We start from the raw sequence: 26,687 nt of genomic DNA on the forward strand, positions 1-26,687 counted from the left end.
GAACACTGGGCGTGTCATTTATTACAGGAAATCATTCTGATCCCGAGTAAAAACACTTATTTAAATTTCATTGAAAGGCCCATATACTTGGAACCTTTGCAGGGAAAATAATTCATAAAGTATTTATAAACGACTGTCAATGCCTAAACGTCTTTGTCTCTTAATCTTTCTCTCTGCCTGTCTATCCTGTAATATTAATAAATGCGGCATTTTAACGAGCTTTGACGGGATTATCTTCAGGGAGCTGGTGCCCTGTGTTCCGTGGAGACACGTGACCGAAGTTCCCAGTTTCTGGAAGGAAGGATGCTCCCCATTAGCTGGGACTGCGGGGTGTGGGGTGCGGGCTCCAGGCCCAGGCCCAGCTCCAGCCCCTGTGGCTCCGCCCTGCTGCGGAGCAACCCCAGGGCTGGCATTAAAAGTGTCAGCCGGTGTCCCCAGAGCAAGCGCTGATGGACTGTCACGTTGGTGTCCCTGGAGGAGCCGGGCTGACACCTACTAACAGTCTGCCAGCTGGTTACGCAGAAGCTGCTGTTGCAGCCCGGGCTGGGGGACCCAGCGCCCGCTGCCTGAGCATGGGTGCTCTCTTTCAGGGTCACGGTTGTTGTTGTTTTTAATATATCTTTATTGATTTCAGAGAGAGGAAAGGAGAGGGAGAGAGAGAGAGAGAAACATCAATGATGAGAGTCATTGATCGGCTGCAGCCCGCAACCCAGGCATGTGCCCTGACGGGGAATCGAACCCCGATCGCCAGGATCCTAGGTCGATGCTCAACTGCTGAGCCCCGCCCAGCTGGGCTCAAGGTCACGGTTGTTGAGGGGACAGTATATTCTTTATTATTGCCAGGCTCCTGCCCACCCAGCCCCTAGCCCGTGCCTTGCAAATCATTCCGAATAAAACACTCTTTTTTTAAAAAAATTGATATCTTTGTTGATTTCACAGAGAGGAAGGGAGAGGGAGAGAGAGAGAAACATCAATGATGAGAGTCATTGACCGGCTGCCTCCTGCTCGCCCCCTGCTGGGGATCCAGGAGCCTGCACCCCGGGCCTGTGTCCTGACCAGAAATCGAACCCCGATCTCCTGGGTCCTAGGTCGATGCCCAACCGCTGAGCCTCGCCCGGCTGGGCTCTGGTGTCAGATATTGGCTGAGATTCTTGTGCCTGAGTCTTCCTATGTATTCTTTGCTTTCCAGTGATTTCTCAAGTCGGATTTTGCATTGTTTGCAATGATCCTGAGAACTGTTTAGTTCATTTTCTGCTCATTTTAGGCGGGGACCATTTTCATTGTTAGTAACTGACAACTCGAACTCATTCATTTACCCCCATGACCTGATCATCTCCTACTGGCCACTGAGATAACAGCATTGACGTAAAGGCTGTGGCCACGCATGTGTGTGTCCAGGCCTCTGGTCAGTTGTATGAATCTCCAGTTTAATCCTGACCCTTCCCCATGCATCTGCTCTTTTCTCTTTTTTTTTTTTAAAAAAAAATACCATCTTCACGCAGGCTCCTGCACATGTAGGTCTTGCTATTGATGTGCAGCACCTCCTGGTCATTAAGTGAATTAGATCTAAGTTCGGTGACCTGAATGGGAGGCCAGGAGGTCAAGAGGCCTGAGCACTCCCTGCGTTAGGCCCTGGCCTGGTTTCCTTGGCCATTTGCTGGAGCAGCATCTGTTCTATGCCCCCAATTAATTTAGTGCACGCTGCCCTGCAAGTCGCCGGTGCGCTGCGGAGGCGTCAGTGTGCTCCTGCCTTGTAGACATTACAGAGCCAGTCATTCCTTTGCTGGCAGCCCCGATTCTAGATCCTTCGGCCAAACCCAGCGAAAGTGGAGAGAATTTTACAGGGTCACTTTGTGGGTCCAGCTTTGGGTGTTGGATTTTTTTTTACTCTGTTGGAAGCCGTGTGAGGTAGGGTGGAAAAAGAAGAGGTGAGGTGGGGGAAGTAAGGGTTAAGCCTTTTCTTTTAAAGGTAAAAACTTGGAGCTGACTTTTTTGGAATTATACTTTCGCCTGTTCACAAGCACCTAAAATGTGGCCTATGTTCTTTCAATGCACTAAACATACAGGATCATATATGTTTGGCCACTCACTCCAACGCTGCTTTAACTCCTAGATAGCCCTGTTTACACTTTTTCTCGCCTCTCACACCATGTGGGAGCCTGTAAGTTATCATGAACTCCCAGTTATAGACAAGTAATGATCTCCATGCGCTCAAAGAGAATCTAGGAAGGAAACAGAGATGAGCTTCTGGGTTTTTTGTTTTTGTTTTTGTTTTTTAATTGATTTCAGAGAGAGAAAGGGAGAGAGAGAAACATCAGTGATGAGAGTCATGGATCAGCTGCCTCCTGAACGCCCCCTGCTGGGGATCAAGTCTGCATCCTGGGCCTGTGTCCTGACCCGAAACCGAACTGCGATCTCCTGGATCCTAGGTGGATGCTCAACCACTGAGCCACACCGGCCGCGTGACCTCTGTCACCTCTGAGACTCATTTGTCTCTGACCAGTGTCTCTGTTCTCTTTCCAGGGAAGAGCGATCCTTTCTGCTTGTTGGAGTTAGGCAATGACCGGCTTCAGACACACACCATTTACAAGACCCTCAACCCCGAGTGGAACAAAGTTTTTACATTGTAAGTGCTTTACCTGCTGGAATATCCAGGCACGTCTTTAACTCCCAGACCAGTTATCCCTGATACGTTTGGGGCGGCCTGGGGCTCCTGAGTGGAACTTTCTGTCCATTTCTCTATGCCAAGAATGAGTTTTATTGTTTTTTTTTTTTCCCCTTCCGAAAACCTTTTTATCTTTTCGTTTTATAGACTTGAGGGGTAATAATAGAAGAGACCATTTGGAACTGCACAGGAGTGGGAGAGGAGGCATGTAAAGTAGGTTTTTAGTGACTAAATTAATCAGTGAGTAGAGGGAAGCTTCAGTATATCCAGACGAATTCATCCCTGGGTTAAAGAAGATTAGGAATGCAGGCCTGCCTTAAATTCAAAGAGCTTATATGTTACAGCATTATTTTAATTATATTCTGCCAGGGCCTTTTGGAAAAATATAGATCATCTGTGAGTCCTCAGAAGTCCCACAGGCTCCTTGTCAATCTCGGTGACCTGGTCCACGTTTGAAATCAGGCACTTAGGGGGCTGGTTGTATTTCTTAGTTTGCCTTAGACTCCGGATACCTGACCATCCCTGTTGAATTTGGGTGAAACAAATGGCAGTTTACTGCCTTCACTAAACTGAACGCTCTGCCTGTGCTTGTGGCCGAAAGAGTAAGGTCTGTTTTCAGTGTGTTGGTGGTTCCCAAGTAGGTGGTTCCCAGGGCCAGTGAGAAGTGGACCAGCTCTGCCGAGCAGGTTTGCAAATTGCCCCATGCAAGAGTCTCTTGTTCGCTGAAGACATTGCCATTGACCGTGGCTCCATTGGTCGCTGGAGCTGATGTCAGATTTCTGGTCAACATAAAACATGTTTTTAAATACGATGGGATTTTTAGCAGGTTGGATTGTATTTCAATAATAGGACATTTTCCGTGGACCTCAGCCAATAGTGATTTTAACCACTTATTTTTAAGTGAATTCTTCATAATTTTAAAAAAAATATGTTTTTTATTGATTTCAGAGAGAGGAAGGGAGAGGGAGAGAAACATTAATGGTGAGAGTCATTGATTGGCTGCCTCCCACACGCCCCCTGCTGGGGATCGAGGAGCCCGCAACTCGGGCCTGTGCCCTGACCGGGAATTGAACCGCGACCTCCCGGTTCATGAGTGGACAGCCACTGAGCCACGCCGGCCAGGTGAATTAATTAAAAAAGAATCTTATTTTTGCTCTTCTTGGAGGTTACTAAAAGGACATCGCTGTCCTTTCACGCTCCTCACTCTGTCTCCATTCTCTCCTCACCCTGTTTCTCCAACAGCCTTACCTCTGAGCGGGTATAGACTTGGGAAATGTCATCGAGTAAAAAAGTTGACTTCTTTTTTCATGTGGATGACTGAATCTTCTCTGATGGAAGGTTTGGGAATATAGTCAGTTTGATTTAATTTTTGGAGTTTAATTAAATGGGAGTTTGATCCTCTAAGGACATACAGACTTAATTAGTGAAACCGTGTTTTCAGATCTTCGTGGAGCAGACTTCACGTGCGTGTGTTTGTATATGATACACGTGTGTTTTCCTGTTTCAGTCCCGTTAAAGATGTCCACGATGTCTTAGAAGTGACGGTGTTTGATGAAGATGGAGACAAGCCCCCTGATTTTCTTGGAAAAGTCTCCATTCCCTTGTTGTCTGTAAGTCGCCTTTGTTAATAGTTGACACGTTTCTATGGGGCTTGATCTGCTTTATCTTTGCAACCTGGATGCAAAGAACTCCTTCTCATTCTAGCGGGAAACAATTGTTTTATTATTTATTGTTATTCATTATTTTCAGTAGTTTCAGGTATAAAATCACATCATTTTCTTTCTGTGTCAGTCAAATATGGTTGATCCAACCCAAACATTTTGACCTGTCTTTTAAAATTCACGCTCAGTCTTTCTATCTTAAGATGGGAATTTCTCTTTGGTTTCAAGACATACATAATCTGGGACTGATTTTGCATTCGTTGATAAAAAACATATTTGTATTTCTTTATTACCTCCTCACTGCCCATTTCTTCAAAGATTAATTGCTGAGAACTTCACGGTTGTTCTCAGTTCCACTAAAGATCATTTTCTCTGAAGGCCTGTTTGTCTTTTTAGTAGTCACGATTGCTTTCAGTCTCGAAAATGCTCTGAGGAAGAAAGCAGGGAGCCTCTCTTGCAAAAAGAGGGCTGTTTCCAAAGTCCAGCTGCAAAGCAACGTGCCCGAGTAACCTAAGAGCTGAATCAAAAAATACCCCATAAAATTCAGAGGCGAAAGCACCAGATTCTGACCTCACATGGGCAGAGGAGGAAACTGGGATCTGAAGTCACCTATTAATGGGACGTTAATGTGTGTACCAAGTGTATTGTTCTAGAAGACAGAACTCCAGGTTTCCATCCAACCGTGAAGACAGTTTGTTGTCCAGCCTCTGTGGCCTTATCAGTCAATGAGGCTTTATTTCTTTCTTCCCGGAGACTTATCGGGCCGAGGCGATTAGTGTGTCATCGTGGCTGGAACAGTCTATAATGCAGCCCCGAGATTAGACGAGCTCGCATGAGGTTTTCAGCGAGGGCAGCACCACTGCACCTCCCAATATCTCTCCTGTTTTTGATCGCTTGGCTAATTTCTCCCCAAGTTCTCATCTCCCCGATGTCACTCGAGGAGAGCGTGGAGCAGCTGCTCCGCCGTGGAGCCGGCTCCTGCCACCTGCTCCGAGCCCGCAGCAGCAGGCCGCGCCACTCTCCGCGAGGGGATTCCTCTTGTTTTTATTAAAACTTTGTCAGTTATTCCTAAAAGAATACATGTAACAGGGGCATGGAGCACAATTTTATTTTATTATTATTTTTTTAATGTCTTTATTGATTTCAGAGAGAGGAAGGGAGAGGGGGAGAGAGAGAGAAACATCAATGATGAGAGTCACTGATCGGCTGCCTCCTGCACGCCCCCTGCTGGGGATCGAGGAGCCTGCACCCCGGGCCTGTGCCCTGACCGGGAATCGAACCGCGACCTCCTGGATCCTAGGTCGATGCTCAACCGTTGAGTAAGGCAGGCTAGGCAAAGGTGTGCTTTTTTAATCAATAAGGAAAAGATCTGTCAACCTAGCAGAAAAGTTAACTTGAAGAGGGAGAACTCAGAATAGTTAAACTAATAGTCACATGAATGGCTCATGCTTTATTCACACACGATTATGATTATTATGAGTATAGGTGATGAAGCCAGATCACTTGGGTTGGAGCCAGTTTTCTTCCTTAACTGGCTGTGTGGTTTTTGATGATGCTGAGCCTCTCTGTTTCTGTTTCCTCCTTGATGAAGTGAAGATTCTTATCATAATACCTACATTGGAAGCCTGTGGTGAGGATTTCAGTGGTGTGGCAGATGTAAAGTGAGCACATTAGAGCACACAGTAAGCACTTAGAGTGTAAGCTATCATCTCCATCACCTTTGCAGTAGTAAATTAAATTACAACTTCGTTTAAGCAACCCAATTAATAAATACAGTAAAGGTTTTTCATTAGCAGTGATGACTAAGTGTAGAAAAAGGACTCTCAGGCCAGCCACCATGGCTCACAGTTGAGCGTGGACCATGAGCCAGGAGGTCGCAGTTGGATTCCCGGTCAGGGCACATGCCCGGGTTGCAGGCTCCTCCATCCCCAGCAGGGGGCGTGCAGGAGGCAGCCGATCAGTGACTCTCATCATTGATGTTTCTCTCTCTCCCCCTTCCTCTCTCTGAAATCAATAAAAACCTATTTTAAAAAAAGAAAAGAAAATGACTCTCAAACACTGTTGGAGAGAGCTTAACTTAGAACAAGCCTTGTAGAAGGCACCTTGGTGAAGTGGATTAGAATTGAATAAACACGTATCTTTGAGCATTTATATGCTAGGTATCTATGTTAGAGAGGCCACTGAGACTCGCAGATACAGACATTACCTGCGGTCACACAGATGCTTAATGCCAGAAGCGGGAATTGAATAAGTCTGGTCTCTCAATCCTACCGTGGCCCACTGTTAATAAACATAGGAAAGAAAAGGTTCAGTCTCATTGGCTATAAAAAAGAGCACATATTGAAACGACCCGAGGCATTTTTATTCCTGTGAAATTGCTGTATATTAAATAAAAATGGCCAGAGTTGCAAGGAAATGAACGGTCTTCCTCTCAGAGGCTAGGACGGTAAATTAACACAGCATTTTAGGAGGGACAAACCGTCCAAGTAGGTCTAGCCTATGACTCAGCAGTTGTGCCCCTAGGAATTTGTTTTTGGGAAGGCATACCTCCTCTGTCCTTCCGTTTCCTAACCTATAAAAGGTGGATTTAAAAATGACACTTATCTCAGAGATGGGTGTGAAATGATCAGTAAAAACCGTAAGAACAGTGACCAGTACATAGAGGTTGCTTGTTAATAACATCTAGGCTTTAGTCTTATTTTAATTTATATATTTTCAATCTCTTAGCCTTTAAATTTAAGAAAATGTGTGGGAAACATTCCCCAATGTAGTATTTGGTTATTGTTTCCGTGTTTAATTGTAATATTAGATATTTAAATGCACCAATCTGTTCCCAAACCAAACATATTCCACATAGCTTTTTCCCAAAAGCTGTTCCTTCTAGCAGACAGCCTGAATAGGGGGATCAACCCAGTGTTCATCAACAGGAAAATTCATAAATTGTGGGTTATTTATATATTTGTTTGTTTGTTAATTTTTACCCGAGGATATTTTTTCCCCATTGCTTTTCAAAGAGAGTGGGGGGGGGGAGAGAGGAACATCGATGTGAGGGAGACACATCCATCGGTTGCCTCCCCTCCCACACGCACCCCTACTGGGGCCTGCCCCTGACCAGGAATCAAACCCGGGACCCTTTGGTCAGTGGGCTGATGCTCTAACCACTAAGCAAAACCATATTGTGAATATTCTGGGCTGTATTTTGAATATTATATAGCAATTTAAAGAAATGAGGCAGATCTACATACTTATACAAATTACTAAATACGAAATCATATTGTTAGATACAAAATGAAGTTGCAAAGTACGTGTAGTTTGTGAATATAAATTCTCAATGAAAATTTAGGAATTTACATGCCCAATTCCTATCTAATTTCCATCCTAGGGGAGAAATCGTGGTATTTATAGAAGTTCAAAGGGACTTTAATTTTTTCCCGTTATTTTTCAAACTTAAAAAAAAAATTTTACACTTAAAATTTATATATTTTAAGATAATATTATATTAAAGTGCCAAACATGAATAGCCTTAATTATATCTCTGTCTTTTATAGCTACTTGAATGTCCCTTGGCAGATTCTGTGTTTTGCTGACACAATGCTAGGACATTGAGAAAGAGGAAATGATCATTTACTAAATCAAAAAAACAAACAAAAAAAAGAACCCAAAAAACAACAAAGCTTTTTTTTTCACTATAAAATATTTCTTTTTATACTGATAGCCCGTGTTCTTCTGTTTGACCTTCCCCAGCCCTTAAGAAATCATGGAAATTTTAAGATAACAGTACAATGCCTGTGGGTTGAGGCAGAGCTAAATTGGACGAAAGTCCGCTTGGCAAATTGTCATGCTGTTTTTGTATTTATTTCTTTCAACTTTCACACCCACAATTTATTAAGTGACACTGTGGATAAAAGAGGAAGCCCAGAATCCTGTTTGGACACCGTTTCGGAAGGAAACCAGGTCTTTATGGGGCACCCCCTTCCTTTCAGGCATTGGCCAGGAAAACCATCTTTCTGTTGAAGACCTATTCAATCTAGAGAGGTGGGGTGACTTTGGGAAGGAAGGTGACCTCTCCCTTGTAAAGTGAAATGGCTCTGTTTCCCCCCATGACTGATTCAACTCATTTCCACCACTGTTTATAAGAACACTTGTGCTGAACGCTTGTAGTGACAGCAATAGTCATTTAAAATATGGCTCGGATTTCATGGCCTCAGATTTCCTATGTTATTTCAAATCTGTGGTGGTGACAATCCCAAATGGCGCTTTCGGTCGGCTCAGATTTTGCTGATGTCATTTTCAGAGTTAACAGGTATGCCTCCTACGAGCCAGAAGTTTAATCAATACGTATTCCACTACTGAGTATAGTAAAAGCATCCCTGCTGTCAATTCTGAAAAGAAATGGCCTTAATGGGAGCCGAGTTGTTTCCAGCATGATGCAGGAGGAGGTGTTTTTCTTGGATGCCTTGCGTGCTGGGGCCCACGGCTTAGACTAGTGTGTGAAGCTGATGGGACATTCTGGCCTGGAGAGCCTGTCAGTTTATTTTGAAGGTTTGTCAGCACTTTGTACATTTTTGAATGTTTTTGGATTTTTGACCTCAACTTTAGTGATCTGATTTCTTTAATTTGCATTTTCCCTGCCTGGGAAACACTGACCATTTTATTAAAATCAGTTCCTTGATTCATTTCTTTAAAATATTTCCATAAGCTTTTTATTTTGGAATAATTTACAGAAAAGTTGCAAAGATAATACAGAGTTTCCTAGTTTCCCCTACTGTTAACATCTTTTATGGCTGTGATGCATTTTTCAAAACTAAACAAAAAAACTAGAAAAACACAACTGAAAAAACACTAAAAGAAAACAGCCTGACATTGTGCATTACTGTTGTGCATTACTGTTCACTAAACCCCGGTCTTTATTTGAATGTCTCCAGCTTTTCCAGTGATGTCCTTTTTCTGTTCCAGGATCCAACCCAGGGTACTCAGCACATTTTGCATTTATTCGTCTTATCTCTATAGTCTTCTGATTTGTGACAGTTTCCAAGAGTTTCCTTTTTCCCATGACCTTGGCCGCCTTGAGGAGTACTGGCCAGGAATTTTGTAGAATATTTATCTTTTTATGTTATAAATAAAAGTGTGTAACCTCTGAGATTATTGAAAGAAAGCCCATGTAAACTTAGTAATAATTTATGTCAATAATTTTCCATTAAGACAATCAGTTTCCATTAAGATAATCAGTCACTTTAGCTTCTTATCGGTTATAACAGCACTCTAGAATTAAAAGCTGATTTAAGATGATTTTAATATTTGCCTAATCTGTGCTTGATCTGTGTGTGCATTCTGCCTCCTCAACTTTGTCGGTTTGTTTAGTTGAAACCCCAGAGAAAGTTTGTATTTTGTCTATTGCTTATGACAGATTCGAGACGGACAAACAAATTGTTACGTACTGAAGAATAAAGATTTAGATCAAGCTTTTAAAGGAGCCATATACCTGGAGATGGACCTCATCTATAATCCGGTAAGTCTAACTGGGCCACACCTTCAGATTTCTCTACACCTAACCTGAAAGGTGACCAGCCTGGAGAGGCTCAAATCCATGCAAAAATTTCAAATTTATTGCAGAGAGCGAGAGGGAAGGGCTAGGGGAGAGAGGGAGAGGGAGAGACAGAAACATCGATGACCAGAGTCATTGATCGGCTGCCTCCTGCACACCCCCTGCTGGGGATCGTGACCTGAGCGGGAATCGAACCGCGACCTCCCGGATCATAGATTGATTCTCAACCTCTGAGCCACGCTGGCCGGGCGAAACGCCTCCCTTTTTAACAGTGGTGTCTTTCTAGGTCAAAGCAAGCATTCGGACCTTTACGCCCAGGGAGAAGCGATTTGTTGAAGACAGCCGCAAGTTGTCCAAAAAGGTAGGCCTCGGGGTCAGCTGGCTGTTGGCACACTTAGCATCCAGGACCCGAAGTCCTGTTTGTCATTACTTTCTCGGGTCTCCCCTTTTCTCTCCTCCTCTTCTGTCATTTCCAGTCCCCACCTCTCCATTCCTTTCTCTTTTCCCCCCATCTCTCCCCAAACAAGGTCTCCAGGCAGTTTGATAAGAAAGGAAAGGCTTGAGCCATGTCTGTAGGATGCAACAGAGGGTGGCAGGCCTCCCCTGACCCCCGAGTCAGCCTGTGAGCAGCACCCCTAGGCTCAAGCCTCTGGAAGCCTCCGACCCCGGGCCCTTAATCACAGCCCCTTCTGTCCCTGCCCTTCACAGTTTCTGGAGGAACTCGTCCTTTAAGTTCACAAAGAAATTATCCCGATGGGTCTCCAGAGACGCCCAGCCTCGGACCCGCGCAGGTTTCCCTGCCACGTTTGTCTTGTCTAAATTCGGGGCGTGCTGGCACTTCACCTCGTTTCCAATGACCTGTCCCCCCTCTGTGCCTCTTGCCCTGAATACTGTCCTCGTTTCAACCAAGAGTGGACATCTGAGCCCAGCAGGGGAAGTTTCACATTTTTTTCAGACGTGACTTTACATTTATTGTCAGCCCCTCCCTGTCCTGTTCAGACGGCGCTCGGGATCTCACTCAGTACCTATTGTCCCACTGTAGCTGTGTAACCAAGGACAAAGTGTCCCCTTTTTTTAAGTGTTTATTACTTCCCGCTCTTCCCGTGGGGTGAGCAGCTGCGGATGACACAAAGCAGTTAACCAGAAAGGCATCTTATCGCTCTTGCATTTCCCACGAACTTCTGGGCCCACTTGGGAAAGGCCCTCCGTGGCTCCTGAAGGGAGCATCCAAATGTTTTGCTTTGGTCTGCAATAACACCGGGCGTAATATTTACCTTGGGTAATCGGAGTAAACCTCTTATTTTTTTAAATTCTTATTATTGCCTTCTGCTCTGTTTACTTGAAAGTTAAAACCTGAGTCGAGGTAGGTGGGGTCGCTGCTTTGCAAACAAATTGAAATGAATCCGCCTGCAGCTGGGAGAAGAGACGTTTCCTTTGCCAAACAGACCACCGCGTGGGGTGGCTTTGGGCTCTGAGAGCACCTGGGGATTCGGGGCTGGGATCCTGGGGTGTGTTAGGACCCTCCCCTGTGCCTCCCACCACTAGGTGTCCCCCACTACCAAGTATCCCCTTATTTCCATGAAAATGAAACTTGTGCTTATGATGCAAATAATTAAAAGCACTTACTGTGTGACAAGCAGTATTTCAGGTACTTGAATTCTCTCCAGGATCTTCAAGGTTGGGACTAATTTGAACCCCACTGAAAAGAGAGAGGTTAAGAAACTGGCCCAAGCTCACAGAGCTGGGGGATGGGAGATCTGTGTTCCTTTCCCAGAGCTATACTTTCCTATAGATTTTTCCTGCTGATTTTCCTATAGACTGGATTAGTTAGAATACCCTTACATTTCTGCTGTAAATTATCCATTTCTTTCTAAACTAAACGAGGTAGACACTTGACCCATTCTCTGTCTCTGTCTCTGTCTCTGTCTCTGTCTCTGTCTGTCTCTCTACCCCCCCCCCCCCCCCAGATGCCTGGCTTCTGCAGCATTCACCAGCTCAGCATTGTGATGCACATCCTTGAAACAGGTTTTCCTTCTCAAAGGTGCTATCAAATGCACTGGCTTTTCTTTTCCCCTATGGACGATCGTATTTTAAGAAGACTTCCAGAAGAAGTAGGAGCGCTTTTTGTTTCAATTTTTTAATGGTCAGCAATACAGAATACAATTCAGTGACTGAGCCGCCCGCTCTAAAGAGAATATTTGGAGGATTCAAACCCAGCTCTCTGTTCCCCATTTCCCCCTCTCAGATCTTATCGAGAGATGTGGACCGCGTGAAAAGAATCACCCTGGCGATGTGGAACACGATGCAGTTCCTTAAAAGCTGCTTCCAGTGGGAGTCCACACTGAGAAGCGCCGTGGCGTTTGTGGTGAGTTTCCTTTCTTGTGCCCAGACTGTTCACAGCCCAGGCCATCTCCCTGAAGGTCACACCTGCCAGGACGCTGTAAGGAGTAGATGGTAAATCCATTCATCTTTCTAAAATACATCACGGCTAGGTCATTATGGAGAAGATGTCCTTCTGACATAGCACATGTCGCTTAGCCTTGGAAATCTCTTAACTTACCCAAATCCTACTCATATGCTACCTGTTGGCAAGTTTAAGAGAGCCAGTGTTCTCTATAGTTTTATTTATTTTTTATTTATTTTAATAATATGTTGGTTTTATTTTTTATTTATTTTTTTAAATTTTATTTTTATTTAAAATGTTACAGATGTCCCTTTTTCTCCCCTCTGTATAGTTTTAAATGTTTCTGTCCTGGGGCTATAACATGTTTGTACGGGCCCTGCATTGTGTGTATTTCTCTCCTTTCCCAGAGAATGGTAGTGTTTTTTGAAAAATGGCCGTTGAAAAATCACGAATAAATGAAGACAAAATTGCTCTAATGGTTAAGTCCACCATTCGCCAACTTTGATGTAAAAAACATTCATTCGTATCGTATCACTCGAGACATAACCGACTACGACATGTTACAGGCTGACTGAACCCCGGGAGGGGGAACCACAAATGTATGCGAAACGCTCTTCTCGCTGATAAAACACCGGCCCGCCCTTATAGGCCTGATGAAATCAGAGTCTCAGGGCCGCCAGAGACCTTAAAACCACCCGAGTCAACCACAGAGGGTGTCAGAACCTTGGAAGGACTTGAAAGCTGGCACCATGCCCTCCCCTCACGTCCCTGGGCATCTCCCTTCGTGTGTGAGGGGCTTGTCCTTGGTCAGGTTGGCGGGGTCAGAGTGGGAGCAGAAGCCAAGTCTCTCCACTGCCCTTCTGGTACATTCTGCGTCGTGCCATTGATTTCTGTCCTATGCAAAGGTCACAGTAGGGCCTGAGTGGCCTGAGTGGCCCTTCTGTGCCCTGTTTTCCATGTCAGTGCTCTCTCCCCCCCCCAAGGCAGCCCCTCCTCGAAAAAACTAGCCCAAGAGGCCAGTGGGGTCAAGGTCACGCCAACCCTTACGGCTCCCACCTGTGGAGCAGGTACATCGCTCTCTAAGGGGCTTTGTCTTTGTCTGTGCGGAGCATTTTGCTGGGCCCAGTTAATTATAGTTTTTTTTTATTGCTTCAGGATGTAGAGGGCCTGTGGTGGCGGCAGCCCCGACCTTTGATAAACTCCCTCTTTGGTAAAACAATTGGCTTAATGACAGCACCAGTCAGGGTTTTATTAGCCCATCTCTCTCTTTGCCTTGGCATCTACTCCCCTCCTTTCTCCTGGGCTGGGTCCCCCTCCAGCCTCCCTACCTCCGCTTTCCCCCCTGAATTCTCTTAAAAAACCTCCCGTGGGACATTGTGTGTGACTCCGGGCCGACGAGAGAAGTCACCGCACTTGGTGGCTTCTCCCAGCCGGCACCCGAGCCAGCGTCCGCGAGGACGAGAGCGTTTCCTCTTGCTTGAGCTGAGTTTCTGGCACTGTGATTTTTAGAAAAACAGATCGGTGGCCCTGGGTCACGGAGGATGACAGAAATGATTAATGGGCTGCCGGGCCGATCCGAAGAAAGATTATAACAAATGAGTAGAAATGGGTTGTCTTCTGCGGGGACTCCTGATTGCGAAGGGGGCTCCGGGCCAGGGGGACAGGAAGGGAGGCTGTGGCCCTGCGGCCTGGCCCCTTCCCTCCCTCGCCGCACCCTGGGGATCGCTGTGGGTGTCACCCAGGGTGCCCGCTGCTCTGTGGTCTCCGAGCCCAGAATGCTGCTCCCGGTCTTTGGTTGTCAGTGTGGTCATTTGTTCCAGGCTCCACCCACTTGCCTTGGCCTCGCAGGGCCAGGACAATGTCGTGATGCTCTGAAGGAAGGCCTTCAGCCAAGGGCTTGCTCATCGACTGTCCGTGGAGGCCTTTCTGTGTTAGAAACTGGCTGCGACGTGTAAGGGTCCACTGCTGGGCGTGAAAGAAGCCCTATGGGCTGCAGCCGTCCCCAGGGGGGCTCCCCTGTCACCTGCAGGGACTGGATGTCATCCCGGCCCCCAGGCTAAGGGCGGCGATGTGGGAATCCTGTGCCCACTTCTGTTTCATCAGGTAGCACAGACTAGCTCGTTAACGCCTATGTCTCTGTTTTCAGATGATACAAAGCAAGAATGTTGTAGGATCAGTTTAGTATGTTCTGGCTGTTAATTTTAAGACGTTAGAAAAGCAAACCATATGTTTTCTGAGGATTCCTTTGGATGTGTGTGTGAATATATCACACCGCGATGAAAGCTTTTAGATGACAAAGAAGGGTTTTTAAGGTGAGAGTAAAGGCTACGAAGAACCAAGTCTTGCCCGTTACTTTTTTTAAGTCTTTCTCCTTCCTCTGACTTTTCTAGATATTTTATTGTGTTTCATTTTCTGAGCTTCACTTGTTTGTTATAACCTTATATATGTAATTTGCTCAAAAAGTCACTCAATTTTCCTTCAATGGAAGGATTCTTTATTTTTTAGTTTCTCTTAAAGAATTCAAGGTTGTTCAAAATATAGGATTAGAGGAGAGGAGAGTAACTATGTCCATTAAAACATCCCTTCCATGCCCGGCCGGCATGGCTCAGTGGTTGAGCATTGGCCTAGCATTCGGGCGATCGGGGTTCGATTCCCAGTCAGGGCACAGGCCCGGGTTGCGGGCTCGATCCCCAGTCAGGTGCGAGCAGGAGGCAGCCGATCAATGACTCTCATCATTGATGTTTCTCTCTCTCTCTCTCTCCCTCTCCCTTCCTCTCTCTGAAATCAATAAAGATATATTTTTTAAAAACCAAAACCAAAAAACATTCCTTCAAAACATCTTAAAACCGTAGCGATCAGAGAGATGAACCCATATGTCTAGCGTGTGGGGTGCTCTGTGCTATATCCCCATGTCTCAGCGCAAATACATTATTTAATGATGCTGAGACAAATTGAATTTGTTCTCAAAAGATAATCATACATGTGATATTGATATTATAGAACCAGTTATATCCATGAGGCTTTTTTGTGTGTGTTTTTCTATTGGGCATTATTTTATAAACCCCAATATTATTTATACAAAGATACAAAGTAATATTATGGCATAAATGCATTACTTCTTTCATATGACAATAAAGCTATTACTTGACAGATGGCGTCAACAGAAGATTATTTTAAATAGCGAAGGTCTCCTGATGCTGTAGAGGGGATTGCGTTGTGTAGTTTGCTTTCTCTACCAGCCTCTCAGGCGCACACCTATTGCAGCGAGGGAGGCAAATGTGTGGGGCATTGATGGATTCCTTATTTTATTAAATTTTTTCCTGGACGTTTGATGTTAAAAGTAATCTAAATCTACCATCTATCAATGGGCATCTTCATAAAGCTGTGATTTTCACATCTGTGACTTTCTTCCTGGGTTTTTTGAGTGTAGAAAAATGAAGAATTTATTCTTCAGCGTTGACAGGCCCTGCAACATGATACATGATTTAAAGCATCAATCAACCCCCCCCCCCCCAATAAGGTTAAAAATACGCTTCTCCGCTTTCTTAGTGATAGCCCGCGTTTGGCAGATACAGAACTCTTCGTGTTTAGAGCTCCTAGAATTTTGAGGCATCGGTTCATATTAACTTAAATGAAACAGCAGCAGTAACAGAACTAACCCTTCAATGCACACGCACACATATGGACACACACATGCACACACACACACATGTGCGTGCGCACACACAGAAGCAGAGGGCATTTGGGAAACAAAAAATTTCTCTGTTGAACATTTTGTGAGTACAGTTTAGGGAAGATCTTACATGCGATCTTGAGGATCGCTCCTAGGATCCCTCCTGTGGCCCCCAAAACATTCAGGTTGAATTTAGTTCGGTGCAAATGGCAACGACAATGAAAACTTGTTTGCAGATGGGTGATTCGCGTGGTGCTGGTCAAGTGTTTTTTCCATGCTTCAGATGTTTGTGTGTTGGCTGTGTCTGGAAGATTTATTTCTTCTTTAAGCTCTATCACCAGTTCATTCACAACTAGATGTACCTGCCTTTGATTAAACTTTCAGTGGCTGTTTCTGCATCTACCCGAAGTCCCAGCACATGTGCAAAGCTGCCTGCGTGGCCGGTAGGGTAGGTGTTGTGCAGTTGTAGCTCAAAGATTAACAGTATTTCCACAAAGCTGGGAAAAAAATCCAGTTACAATAATCACTTTTCCTGGAGGAGATAATTTTAAATAAATACATATATATATACGTATATGCAAAATAGATAAATACATAAAATACTTAAAGTATTTGACAGTCTATTTTTGGTTCATTTATTATTTAAGATGGTTTCCCAAATCTCCCTTTCCACAGAGAACTACATAATATACTTTTCAAAATATGTTCAAGTCTTTTTCCCCCAACATTTTTTTATAAGAACAATCCATTATTGCAAGTTGTAATTATAATTTTTACAACATAATTACACCTTCTATTGACAACTTCTCAGGCATTAACTAATTATGCCATTTAATAAAATTACAGTAATTGCATTAAAAGATTATCTGTTGGAAATTTAAAAGGACAGTCTTAACTATATTTTAGCATATTTTCATGTTTATATTTTCAACTTCCTAATTGAATTTTACTTCCAGACAGAACCGTGGCTGTGCCGAGAGAAATCAGTTGGGATTTGGGGAACGTGTCGATTTTGACTAGTAAGCATTAGGTCTTTATTTTTTTGGTCCTGGGTTTTTAAATCCTGGGGACACTGCCAGTCTTCACGTGGCCCTGTTAGATAGTAAGTGGACGGTTAGCCCCCAGTTTTGTCTTGTGGGCTCAGGCCCTACCTGGGCGCCCTCCGTCACTGAGGTACCTCCCTGAGCTTTCTGAGGGTGACACACCTGCCAGCACGCTTTCTGCTTCCTGTGCGTGTTCTGCTTGGGGGCCGAGGTCTTCTGCAGATCCCAGTGGATTCAGTCCAGCCTGCTGTCCAGAGAAACCCTGCTATGGACCTGAACTCGACCCTGCTGTTGAGACCTCATGTCACCCCTCGGCCCAGCCACCTCGACCACCTTCCCCAAGCTCCCTCTCCCTCCCTTTGCACAGCCATTGCCTGTCCAGTGTCTCGCACCCTGCGAGATCCTGAGACACAGAGATGAAATTCTCATACTAACCCCCTCTTTCCCTCTCCCCCAAGCCCCCCTACTTTCCCTCCTCCAGCTTTTCTCCACTGTCCTCTTCTTACGTATGGAACCAGGGAGGCCACCTTTTCATTATTAAGGGGCACCCTAAGAAAAATTAGATTTTCCCTCTGGAGATCAAATTAGATAATACGCATAGAAATATTTTTAAGGTATGAAATAAGTCCTACAAATATGGGTAGGACTTATGATCTGATATGACTATTGGTTGATGATGGTGTTGCTCTTATAACTCAGAGGAGGGCCTCGCTAAAGTGAGTGTGCGTGTGCTGAGACACACACCCACCCAGAGTTGCTGTTTTATTGCAAAGTTTGTTATCCGAGGACTCACCAAATGACCCGCTCAACAATAGGGTAGACATGCAAACCCTTGTATTATGTGCCGTATAATTAATGTCCCAGAATGAACTATTTCTAGGTCCAATTAATATACATGGAACCACCAGATGCAGAAGCACGTGAGCCTATATTTTAGGCTAGGATAGCGCTTTCCACGTTTGACCTCAAAAGTAAGCCCATCACCTCAAAAATAGGCCAGTTATGAAAACAGTCACAGGGACGGAAGCACAGCGCGGGGGTGGAGTCGGTAACACTGTCACGACCTCGTACAGTGTCGGGGCTGCGTGACTTCGCGGGTGATCGCCAGGTACACGGATGTCTAATCGCCGTGTCATACGCCTGAAACTCACATAATATTTTATGTTAACCGCCACTGAAAAAATCATTTAAATCAAAGAATTATTTCAATGACCTAATACTTCAGGTTAATGTCAGACACTAAAAGATTATTTAGTGTAACTGAGCCGCATGATTGAAGGGTTCCTGTAGGACACCGTGCGCTGCAGGCCCGTGCGCGTCCTTACGGGTGGTGGTCGTGTCGGGCACACAGCAGGCGTCTAATCAGTGCTGGAAGGGCTCCCAACCCAGCACAGACGCCTGTCCCAGGCCCTGCTTTCCTGCTATTCCAGCTCCCTCCCCCCATGGCAGCCCGTGGGCCCCCCTGGAGGGCAGAACCCACAGACCACTAAGGGTTTCATCCTGATCGCTTCTCCTCTCCTTGATCCTGCCTCCCCCCCCCCCCCCCCCCCCCCCCGGGGGGACAGTGCTAATCAGCAAAACTGCCAAAAGGTGGCCCGGGGCAGGAGGAAGGGACCTGGCCGACCTCTGACCCTGACCAACAGGCCCTGAAACTGGGGAGATTCAAGTTTTTGATTTTTACAGAGCCGAGTAGTTTTCCTCCCCTTTCCGTCTGTTTCTATATGTGAGACTTGGATGAACAAACATTTTGTCTGGTGCAAAAATCAAAAAGAATATCAGGAACAAAAGAGATGGAGGAGTGAGGGGAGGGAGACAGAGGGGGGGAGAGAGATGGAGAGATTGGGAGCTGGCGTGTGTGAAAACAGTTACAGCCAATTTCCTGCTTGGGTTTCGACCTGTTGAAGGAAGAACCACACTCGGCCCTTGTATTTCTGGCTAATTTGATGCGGCCCTTTTGCGATCTGTGCTCTGTCATTTGTTCCTGAGCTGTCACTTTATTCGCCTGCCTGGCCGATCTTTGGGGCTCCCCATCGGGGGGCGTGCGCTGTCCCTGCCTGGCTGGGCTGGGGGGGCGATGGCCTTTTATTGCTGGGCGATGTGGGGGCGCTTGTGGGGAGCCTGTAATTAGACCCACCGCAGGGAACAGCGACAGGAGAGCCTGCGAACCCGAATCCGTGGGGCTGCCCCTCTGATGTTTATGGAGAGAAACCTTCCCTGTGGCCTGGTTGGGGTTTGCTCTGCTGGGTTGCGCTTTGCCGAGTGATTTATGGTTTGGGACCGTGTGTCGCTCTCTCTCCTGCCAGGCTGGGCTTGTGTCACTGGCTTTTTAAATAATAGAGCTAATCTGGGGGGGGGAATTTTCGTTGGCCTGATAGTCTAGCTTTCACTTTTACAAAAAAAAAAAAAAAAAGATACAGTGACAAATCAAAACCCCATTCAAGACATCACCGTCTAAGCCACATTTCTCTAGTGTTTACTGACTTTTAATCTCCATGGAATGCCCTCAAGCCCCGATCCATATGTTTTTGGGCCCTTTGATATGACTTTGCTATTCCTGCCCACGCTTTTAAAAAATTTTTGTTTCAACTCGTTGCCAGAGATGTTTCATTTGGTCAAGTAAAAAAAAAAAAAAAGGAAAACATAAAGAACATAAAGAAATACACTTCTCTGCTGCATTGGCGTTAAAACCGGACCCCCGGGGCTACTGTTTCCAGCCTGGAAATGCTTGGATGTAAGGACGTTAAATCGGAAGGTCCCCTGTTCATCCATAAGGGGGGAGGCTGAAGGCTTGGTACAGTGACCTCCCGAGGCCTCGTGGCTTGTTAGGGCCCCAGCTCCCCACCCCGACACCCCATCTGCAGCGTGTGACTGGTGGCCACAGGCTCGGGAATCGTGGATTCAGGAGTGTGAGCCTCATTTACACAGGCCTTGTGGATTTTGTTATTAAAAATTAAGCCAACACATCTTACCTTAGGTCTTCCATTTGGGAATATTTTATAAATCTGTCAAATTGCTACTTGAGAGGGGTGCTGTGCCCTGGAGGGTAAAACCAGTGTTAAGTGAGGTGCCTGGCCCGCCTCTTGCAGCAGATGAAGCTTCATGGTGGGTGAAGACTCGGGGTGACACTGATGATGATGGAAGGTGATGACTTGACCACGATGCTGTTGATGATGCTGATAGGCTGTGTTTTGCAACGCTTGTAGCGAAATAATATCTTATATTTGTTTGTTGAAAGAGCAACGACGTACTAAGTATGAATTTGCTGAGAGCAACATTTGTGTTCTGCTCTGGTATAAGCCAGGTCCATGCAGTTAGGAGCTTTTTTCTGAACTAGCCCGTAGCCAAAGCTGCTTTCTTTGGAGACCCCTGAAGTCCTCACATTTTTCGTAAGGAAATCCCTGTGGCCTAATTCCCTGCTCAGAATTCTGCTTTGCAAAATGGGCGGTGCGATGGGTATTTAGCTGTTAAAAAATTAGCTGCTGGTGGTCTCAGTCAACTAACTGCCCTTCCTTCAGAAAGTTTAATTTTGCGTTTTATTAGTGATAGTTACGCTTTGAAAGCGAACATGTTTTCAAAAGAAAAATAAATGATTTCCTGGAAATTTAGGGCGCGCACACACCCAGGAGGGAGAGGGTAGAAAGGGGAAGGGACAGGAGAAAAAATAAAGCATGTAGCATGTAGCATGTAGCATGTAGCAAATAGCCTGGCCCTGCTCAAGTTCACTTAAAGACAGTCCTGCAGGTGGCGATAGAAACCCACAAATGATGAGAATCCCAAAGGGAAATTCCTGTGCACTGCTTCTTGGGGGTTTTAAGTTTAGCAATTTTCTTTTTAATTTGCTACAGGCATCTACACGCAGAAATCATTACATTAGTCAAAAATGAAATTGTCATGTCGTGTAGTGTCCTCTGTCTTTATAATCATGTTCCCATCTAGTCTGGGGTGTGTTCCTCTTTAGGCAGAAGGCGTAAGACCCAGATTTTGCCGACTTGGTACAGCTTTCCTACGGTAAAGGACCATTTTAAGCCTGTTTTTATTTTATTTTTTTTACCTAGCCTATAGCCAAAATGTGATGCTTACGCCCCGGGTGAGGGTTTTGCTATAGAGTATTAAGTGTCTTAGGCATATAGTGCTGTGTGTGTGTGTGTGTGTGCACGTGCGTGCGTGCGTGTGTGTGTGTGTGTACACAGACACATCTTCAAATCAGAGAGTCAAATCCAGTCGCTTCCAGAGGACATTTCTTTCCACAGCCAATTGTCAAAGGTTACTTTTAATCTGAGTGGGATCACACATTTCTTTGAAAGTGATTTTACCCGGAGATGAAAACACAGCATAAACAATTTCTTTTAAAACTTTAGAAAATGCATCGTGGCTGTGATCACATTTTATCCCATTATGTGTGTTATTTTTATTTTGGACATTAGACTTTGTCAAAGAGCAAAGTTAATGCAGTCAGTAGATCTTTCTTTCCTGCTAGTTAAGGTTCAAAAGTTCTTAAATTGCCTTTTGTGAATATATATATATATATATATTTTTTTTTTCACTTGCAGTTTTGTCTTAAACTTGAGTCTGAAAATGCTAACGCTCAAGTGATTTGCTTAAACATAGAGCTCATTTTCAGCTCTCCTCTTTTCTTGGAGTCTCATTTTAAAAACCTTTGCAGTGCCCATTTGCCCTGATTCTAAGGAAACGTAATTATTTTGGTTTAAATGCTTTAGGCTTTAGATATTGAGTGTCATCAGCAGACAACTGTGATGGTCTGGAGCAAATTATTTTCGTCTTCTCTGTCTTCTGAGCATTTCATTAAGTCTTCTGGTGAAGTTCAACACCAGCGAGGCCTTGTATCCTGTATTGTTGGACACAGGCTGTCTTATAATAAAAGAGAGAGGGAAAGAAAAAAAAAGGGGGAGGGAAAAGAAACCTCCTGGCCTTCTCATATTCTGTTTCAATTGCTATTCCAATCACTCAAGACGGAGGCGAGGAGAGAGCAAGTCAGACCCTCGGAAAACCCATTTCGCTGCCTTCCTATAAAGAATATTCAGTTCTCTGCTCTGTTAGCAGCTGACCAAAATCTAATCCATTAAAAAAATATATCGCGGTAAGCAGTTCTTGAACATGTTTATAATAAATGGTAAAAGCCAAGCTTCCCCTGTGAGATTAGCAGTTGGAACAGGATGTGCTCATCAGGAAATAGGTTATTGCCTGACCAGAGCGTCCTGCCGCGTAACCTGCGGGATAAATGAAGATTTAAAAGCCCGCGGTGCCAGGAGTTTATTTGATTTCCCCCCTTGGCTTTCTTTTGCATATTCCAGCCTTGTTGATCGCACACGGCGTTTTCCTCCGTGACTCATTTTATGGACAAAAAGCACCCGATGTTTTGAAGCTGTCCCCACCCCACGCCCCTTGCTCACCCAGTGGCCTGTGCATATTTATGCAGCTAAGTCACTTTTACAGAATGGATTTTGGAGCTTGAAAAAAAAAAATAAATAAATAAATAGCAAGAGAATTGTGCAAGACTGTGTTCCAGGAGTCCGGACTTGCTTATCTTAAAGATGCAAGAAGCACTGCTGAGGAGGATGGCGATTTTCCTGCCTGGAAAATCCATGAGTAATGCCATCTGCTAGGACAGTACCTAGAGTGGCACTCGAGTGACAAAGAGATCAGACGCACTAGCTGAAAAGCCTTCGGGGGAAGCATTATGTGGCTGAGGCCTGATCTGTCCTCCGGGAGGTCGCAGGGTGCAATGCACTCTGCAGAGATTCCCCTCCCTCCCTAATTGCTCCGGAGCTTCCTGAAAGGATTTAAACAGTCAGCAGAGGTGAGCCCCTGGTCAGTTCTTGTCTTGGGCCCGCCTGCCCTTGAAGTTGAGCTGCCTTTCCACTGAGACCGCTAGGCCGGGTCCCCCAGCCGGCCTCGGAGGCCTAAACTGCGTGGCGGGGGAGGCAGTGAGGGGTGTTATTTGCAGTCACCCCCTCTTTAAATGCTTGACATTCCATTCTGGTGTTTACGTTGCGGAAAGGGCAGCATATCTGCGCTCACAGGGGGGCTGCGCTTTGGCTTTTGATCCGATCTGTTTTCGTAATCTTTTCTGAACGCCAGTGGGGCCCGAGGTGGCATTTTGCATCTGTGTGATTTTGGTTGAAGACTTTGGGAATAGTGAACTTGAAGCGTTTCCTCTGTGGCTGCCTCCCCAGGAAGTGCACGTGCACACACACACTCACACTCACACACACACACACTCACACTCTCAGTGACACCACCCTGAAATGTTTATCCTGAATTAGGCACGTACAGGACCGACCCACGCGTGGGGCCTGCTAACCTTGTCCAGGCGCAGCACTCTACATTTCAGATGTCGTGCAAACACCTCTTTAAAAAAGCTCTCTTCTCTTGCTGGGTCCCGTGTGTCTAGAGATGATAGCAATTTTATCACACTCTGTGTCTTACTTCTCTTTGATTATAACTCAGTGTTTTCTAAATGACACTGAAAAGTTTCAGGGAAGCTTTCACCCGTTCTTTCAATGCGGCAGTTTGGGGCATATGAGGGACCTGAATGTTTGAAAGAGGCTATTGTAGCTCTCAAATTCACAGTCTAGCCCGGCCAGTGTGGCTCAGCGGTTGGGCATCGGCCTATGAACCAGGAGGTCGCGGTTCGATTCCCGGTCAGGGCCCAGGGTGCGGCCTCCTCGATCCCCAGTAGGGGGCGCGCAGGAGGCAGCTGATCCGTGACTCTCATGATTGATGTTTCTCTCTCTCTCCCTCTCCCTTCCTCTCTCTGAAATCAGTAAAAAAATAAATAAAAGAAATGTAGTCTATATTTCTGTAGGGGCGGGGAGGGCAAGCTTGCTTTCGCCCTGAGAATTCTCCTCCCACTACACACAGTTGCATCATGGAGAAGAACGAATTGGGTTCACACTGCAATATATGTGCCCAGAGCCTGCAGCACAATATTTATGTAGCTTCCTTGGGAGGATTTCCTGTAATTCAAGATGGTTGTCTGAATGATGGGTGTAGAAGGATTTAAAAAAAAAAAAAGAAATCCTTGTTTGTCCCATGGGATTTTCACACTTCTCAACGGATGCCACTGTATTTTACTCCGACTGTACGGAGCTTTCAGTGTATTAGTTATATGTGTCTCCCGCAGACTGTGAGCCGGATGAAGGGGACAGTTGCTACAGGGGGGAAAACACATTCGAATCCACGTCTCCAGGAGAGAATTTCTCTGCTGTCTCCCATCCCTGCGCCTGCATGGACTGTCCCTCGTCGATGAGACCGAGTGTTTCATCCGTATATAAAAATTAAAAATTCAAACAAAAACCTGGCCCCCATGAAGAATAGGCCCTGTGGGTATATGGTTCATTATGCATATTTGTTTAATTACTAAAGCACTTGGGATGGCTTCCCTGCCCCTGCTTTCAACTGGCAGAGTTGAATCTCTCCTCATGCACAGAAAATGTAGCACAGAATTGTGTTCTGAAAAAGGGGAGAAAGAGCCTTTGAAGAAATTACTGGAATTCGCCAAAAGGAGGTGTGATTCTCAGGATGAGGCTGATAGAGGCCGGCGTTTCTGTCTCTTTTCCTGTCCCTGTTTGGCTCCCCCTGCCTCCCATTCCCCCCGCTGCCCCAGGAGGCTGGTTTGACCCTGGTTAGTTTATATGAACCGAGCGGGGCAGGAATGCGAGGCCCAGGATTCGGGTTTCACGTGCGTTTCTTCTGAGGGCTGAAGTCTCAGGACGAAGCTCAGTTTTATTGGCTAGAAGGGACTTGCTGTGAAAGTGTGGCCTTAATTGATTTCTCAGGGCCAGCAGGTGGTGATAGTTTAGACATGGCCCAGCCCCAGTGCCACTCCTAATCTGGGGCTGCACGTAGAACAGCTTTATTAAAATAAACAGTGGCCTGGCTTCGCTGATGCCTGGACATCTGCCTCTTGCTTTCGAAAGGGCCTTTTCAGATATGTCCATTCTGTGCTCACATGGGCCAGATCTTAGGAAAGCGGAGGGAGACTTTCTTTTCCCTTTGTGTCATCAAACTTATGATTTTGGGGGGTTTGAAATTAGACATAAACGTTATTTCAGAATTTTTTATTTTATTTTATTTTTTGGTGGTGGTGGTTTTGAGCACATTTATTTACACGATGCAACAGATTTTGAACGTCACAGGCCAGACATGGAGTGTGGAGTGGCTGGGTTTGGATGCAGACTTTTATTCGGGTGACCCACTGATGGTGAAGTGAAGGAGCGTGTGTGCCAGTGAGCATGTGAGTGTGTGTGTGTGCGTGCTCGCACATACACATGCTGACAGGCTGTGTTTTGGGTTTCTTACTGGTTTATGGTTTTTTCTCAGCATCGGAGGAAAGCTCTTTGGACTAGTCCCAGAGGAAAGGACGCTCCAAACCTTGGCGTTGTTATTGTTTTTAGCGGCAAGTGTAGGTGGCTCGGACAGAAACACAGTTTTCTTTCTGGTTATGCAAATAGGTGGCCTGTGTGAGTAATGGGAGGCCACCCGAGACATTCTTGATCTGGCTCCTGAAGGAATTGTACTTGGTTATAAATAGCATTGCTCACTAATCACCGTGGGAGGGAGGCTCCCCAGTTAAAGCACCTTGAGCATGGACAGAGCTGTCGCGGGCTAATGGGAACTTACTGGGACCCTGTGTCTTTCTTTTAGTGCCAGAAATAAAGCTGTAAGTGGAGTAACTTAATACAGTGAACTGCTTTATTCTGTTACTGCACTAATGCTAATTAGATACACTTGCTTTATTACCCGGAGCGTTTCTGCTGTGTTCCCTCTGATCCAGTCTTTCTCCAAGCACGAAGGAGTCGTAAGTGTTAAGTTGAGGCTTTTAGTCGCAATCGCGGCCCGATGCCCACGTGCCCCGAGTCAGAGAACACTTTCGGGGGAAGCTTTGTCCACTTAGAGCACAATTAGAGGCCCCGCGGACCTCACCATGGACGGTGCCCACGGTGCCAACAATTACGCCTCGGAAATGAATGAGACACTTATCGATGCATTTAATGGAATTTTTTTCTTGACCTCTTCAGGATACCCAGCTTTATGGGGAATAAATGAATGTGTGAGGATCCTTTCTGCCCTCCTTTAATCAGAGCAGAGAATTTGCTGATGGCTTTGAAAGATGAATTTACCCAAATCGGACTTTCAACTGCTCAATTACCAGCTTCGGCAAAAACACATAATGAGAAATTTATTGTCTGATTCTAGACCTGAAATTATGACCACTTCAGGGGGGGGGAAGCCAATAGTTGCAGCGTATTAGATGCCTTCTTTCTTCGCTCAGTTTAGAGCTTTTCTGCTTTTTCTGGTTACATCTTCAGTTGACCACCATGACGTATAGGTCCTTCCATTAACTGACCACTTCCCTCTAGCTTACACTTTCTTTTATATACACACACACACACACACACACACACACACACGGGGGGAGAGGGAGAGATAGAGATATTGATTTCAGAGACAGGAGGGGAGAGGGAGAGAGAGAGAAACATCAATGATGAGAGTCATTGATCAGCTGCCTCCCGCTCGCCCCCTGCTGGGGATCGAGGAGCCCGCAACCCGGGCCTGTGCCCTGACCGGGAATCGAACCCCGATCTGCTGGATCTTAGGTGGTTGCTCAGCTGCTGAGCCACGCCGACAGGGCTAGGGCTGTGTCCTTACTTGCATCCCAGTCTCCTGTGACCA

At 45.6% G+C, this 26,687-nt stretch overlaps 1 protein-coding gene across 2 annotated transcripts in view; it reads left to right on the plus strand.

The window, feature by feature from the left end:
* Positions 1–26,687, plus strand: part of MCTP2 (multiple C2 and transmembrane domain containing 2) — a 95,574-nt gene that overhangs the window by 45,272 nt on the left and 23,615 nt on the right. For both annotated transcript variants that reach the window (XM_081124405.1, XM_081124406.1), the window contains 5 exons: positions 2,524–2,626; positions 4,173–4,275; positions 9,734–9,835; positions 10,158–10,232; positions 12,117–12,236. In XM_081124405.1, coding sequence (XP_080980531.1) covers positions 2,524–2,626; positions 4,173–4,275; positions 9,734–9,835; positions 10,158–10,232; positions 12,117–12,236 — 503 coding nt within the window. The remainder of the gene's footprint in view (positions 1–2,523; positions 2,627–4,172; positions 4,276–9,733; positions 9,836–10,157; positions 10,233–12,116; positions 12,237–26,687) is intronic.

The sequence above is a fragment of the Miniopterus schreibersii genome, assembly GCF_964146895.1.
Source record: "Miniopterus schreibersii genome assembly, chromosome: 22".
Taxonomy (NCBI): domain Eukaryota; kingdom Metazoa; phylum Chordata; class Mammalia; order Chiroptera; family Miniopteridae; genus Miniopterus; species Miniopterus schreibersii.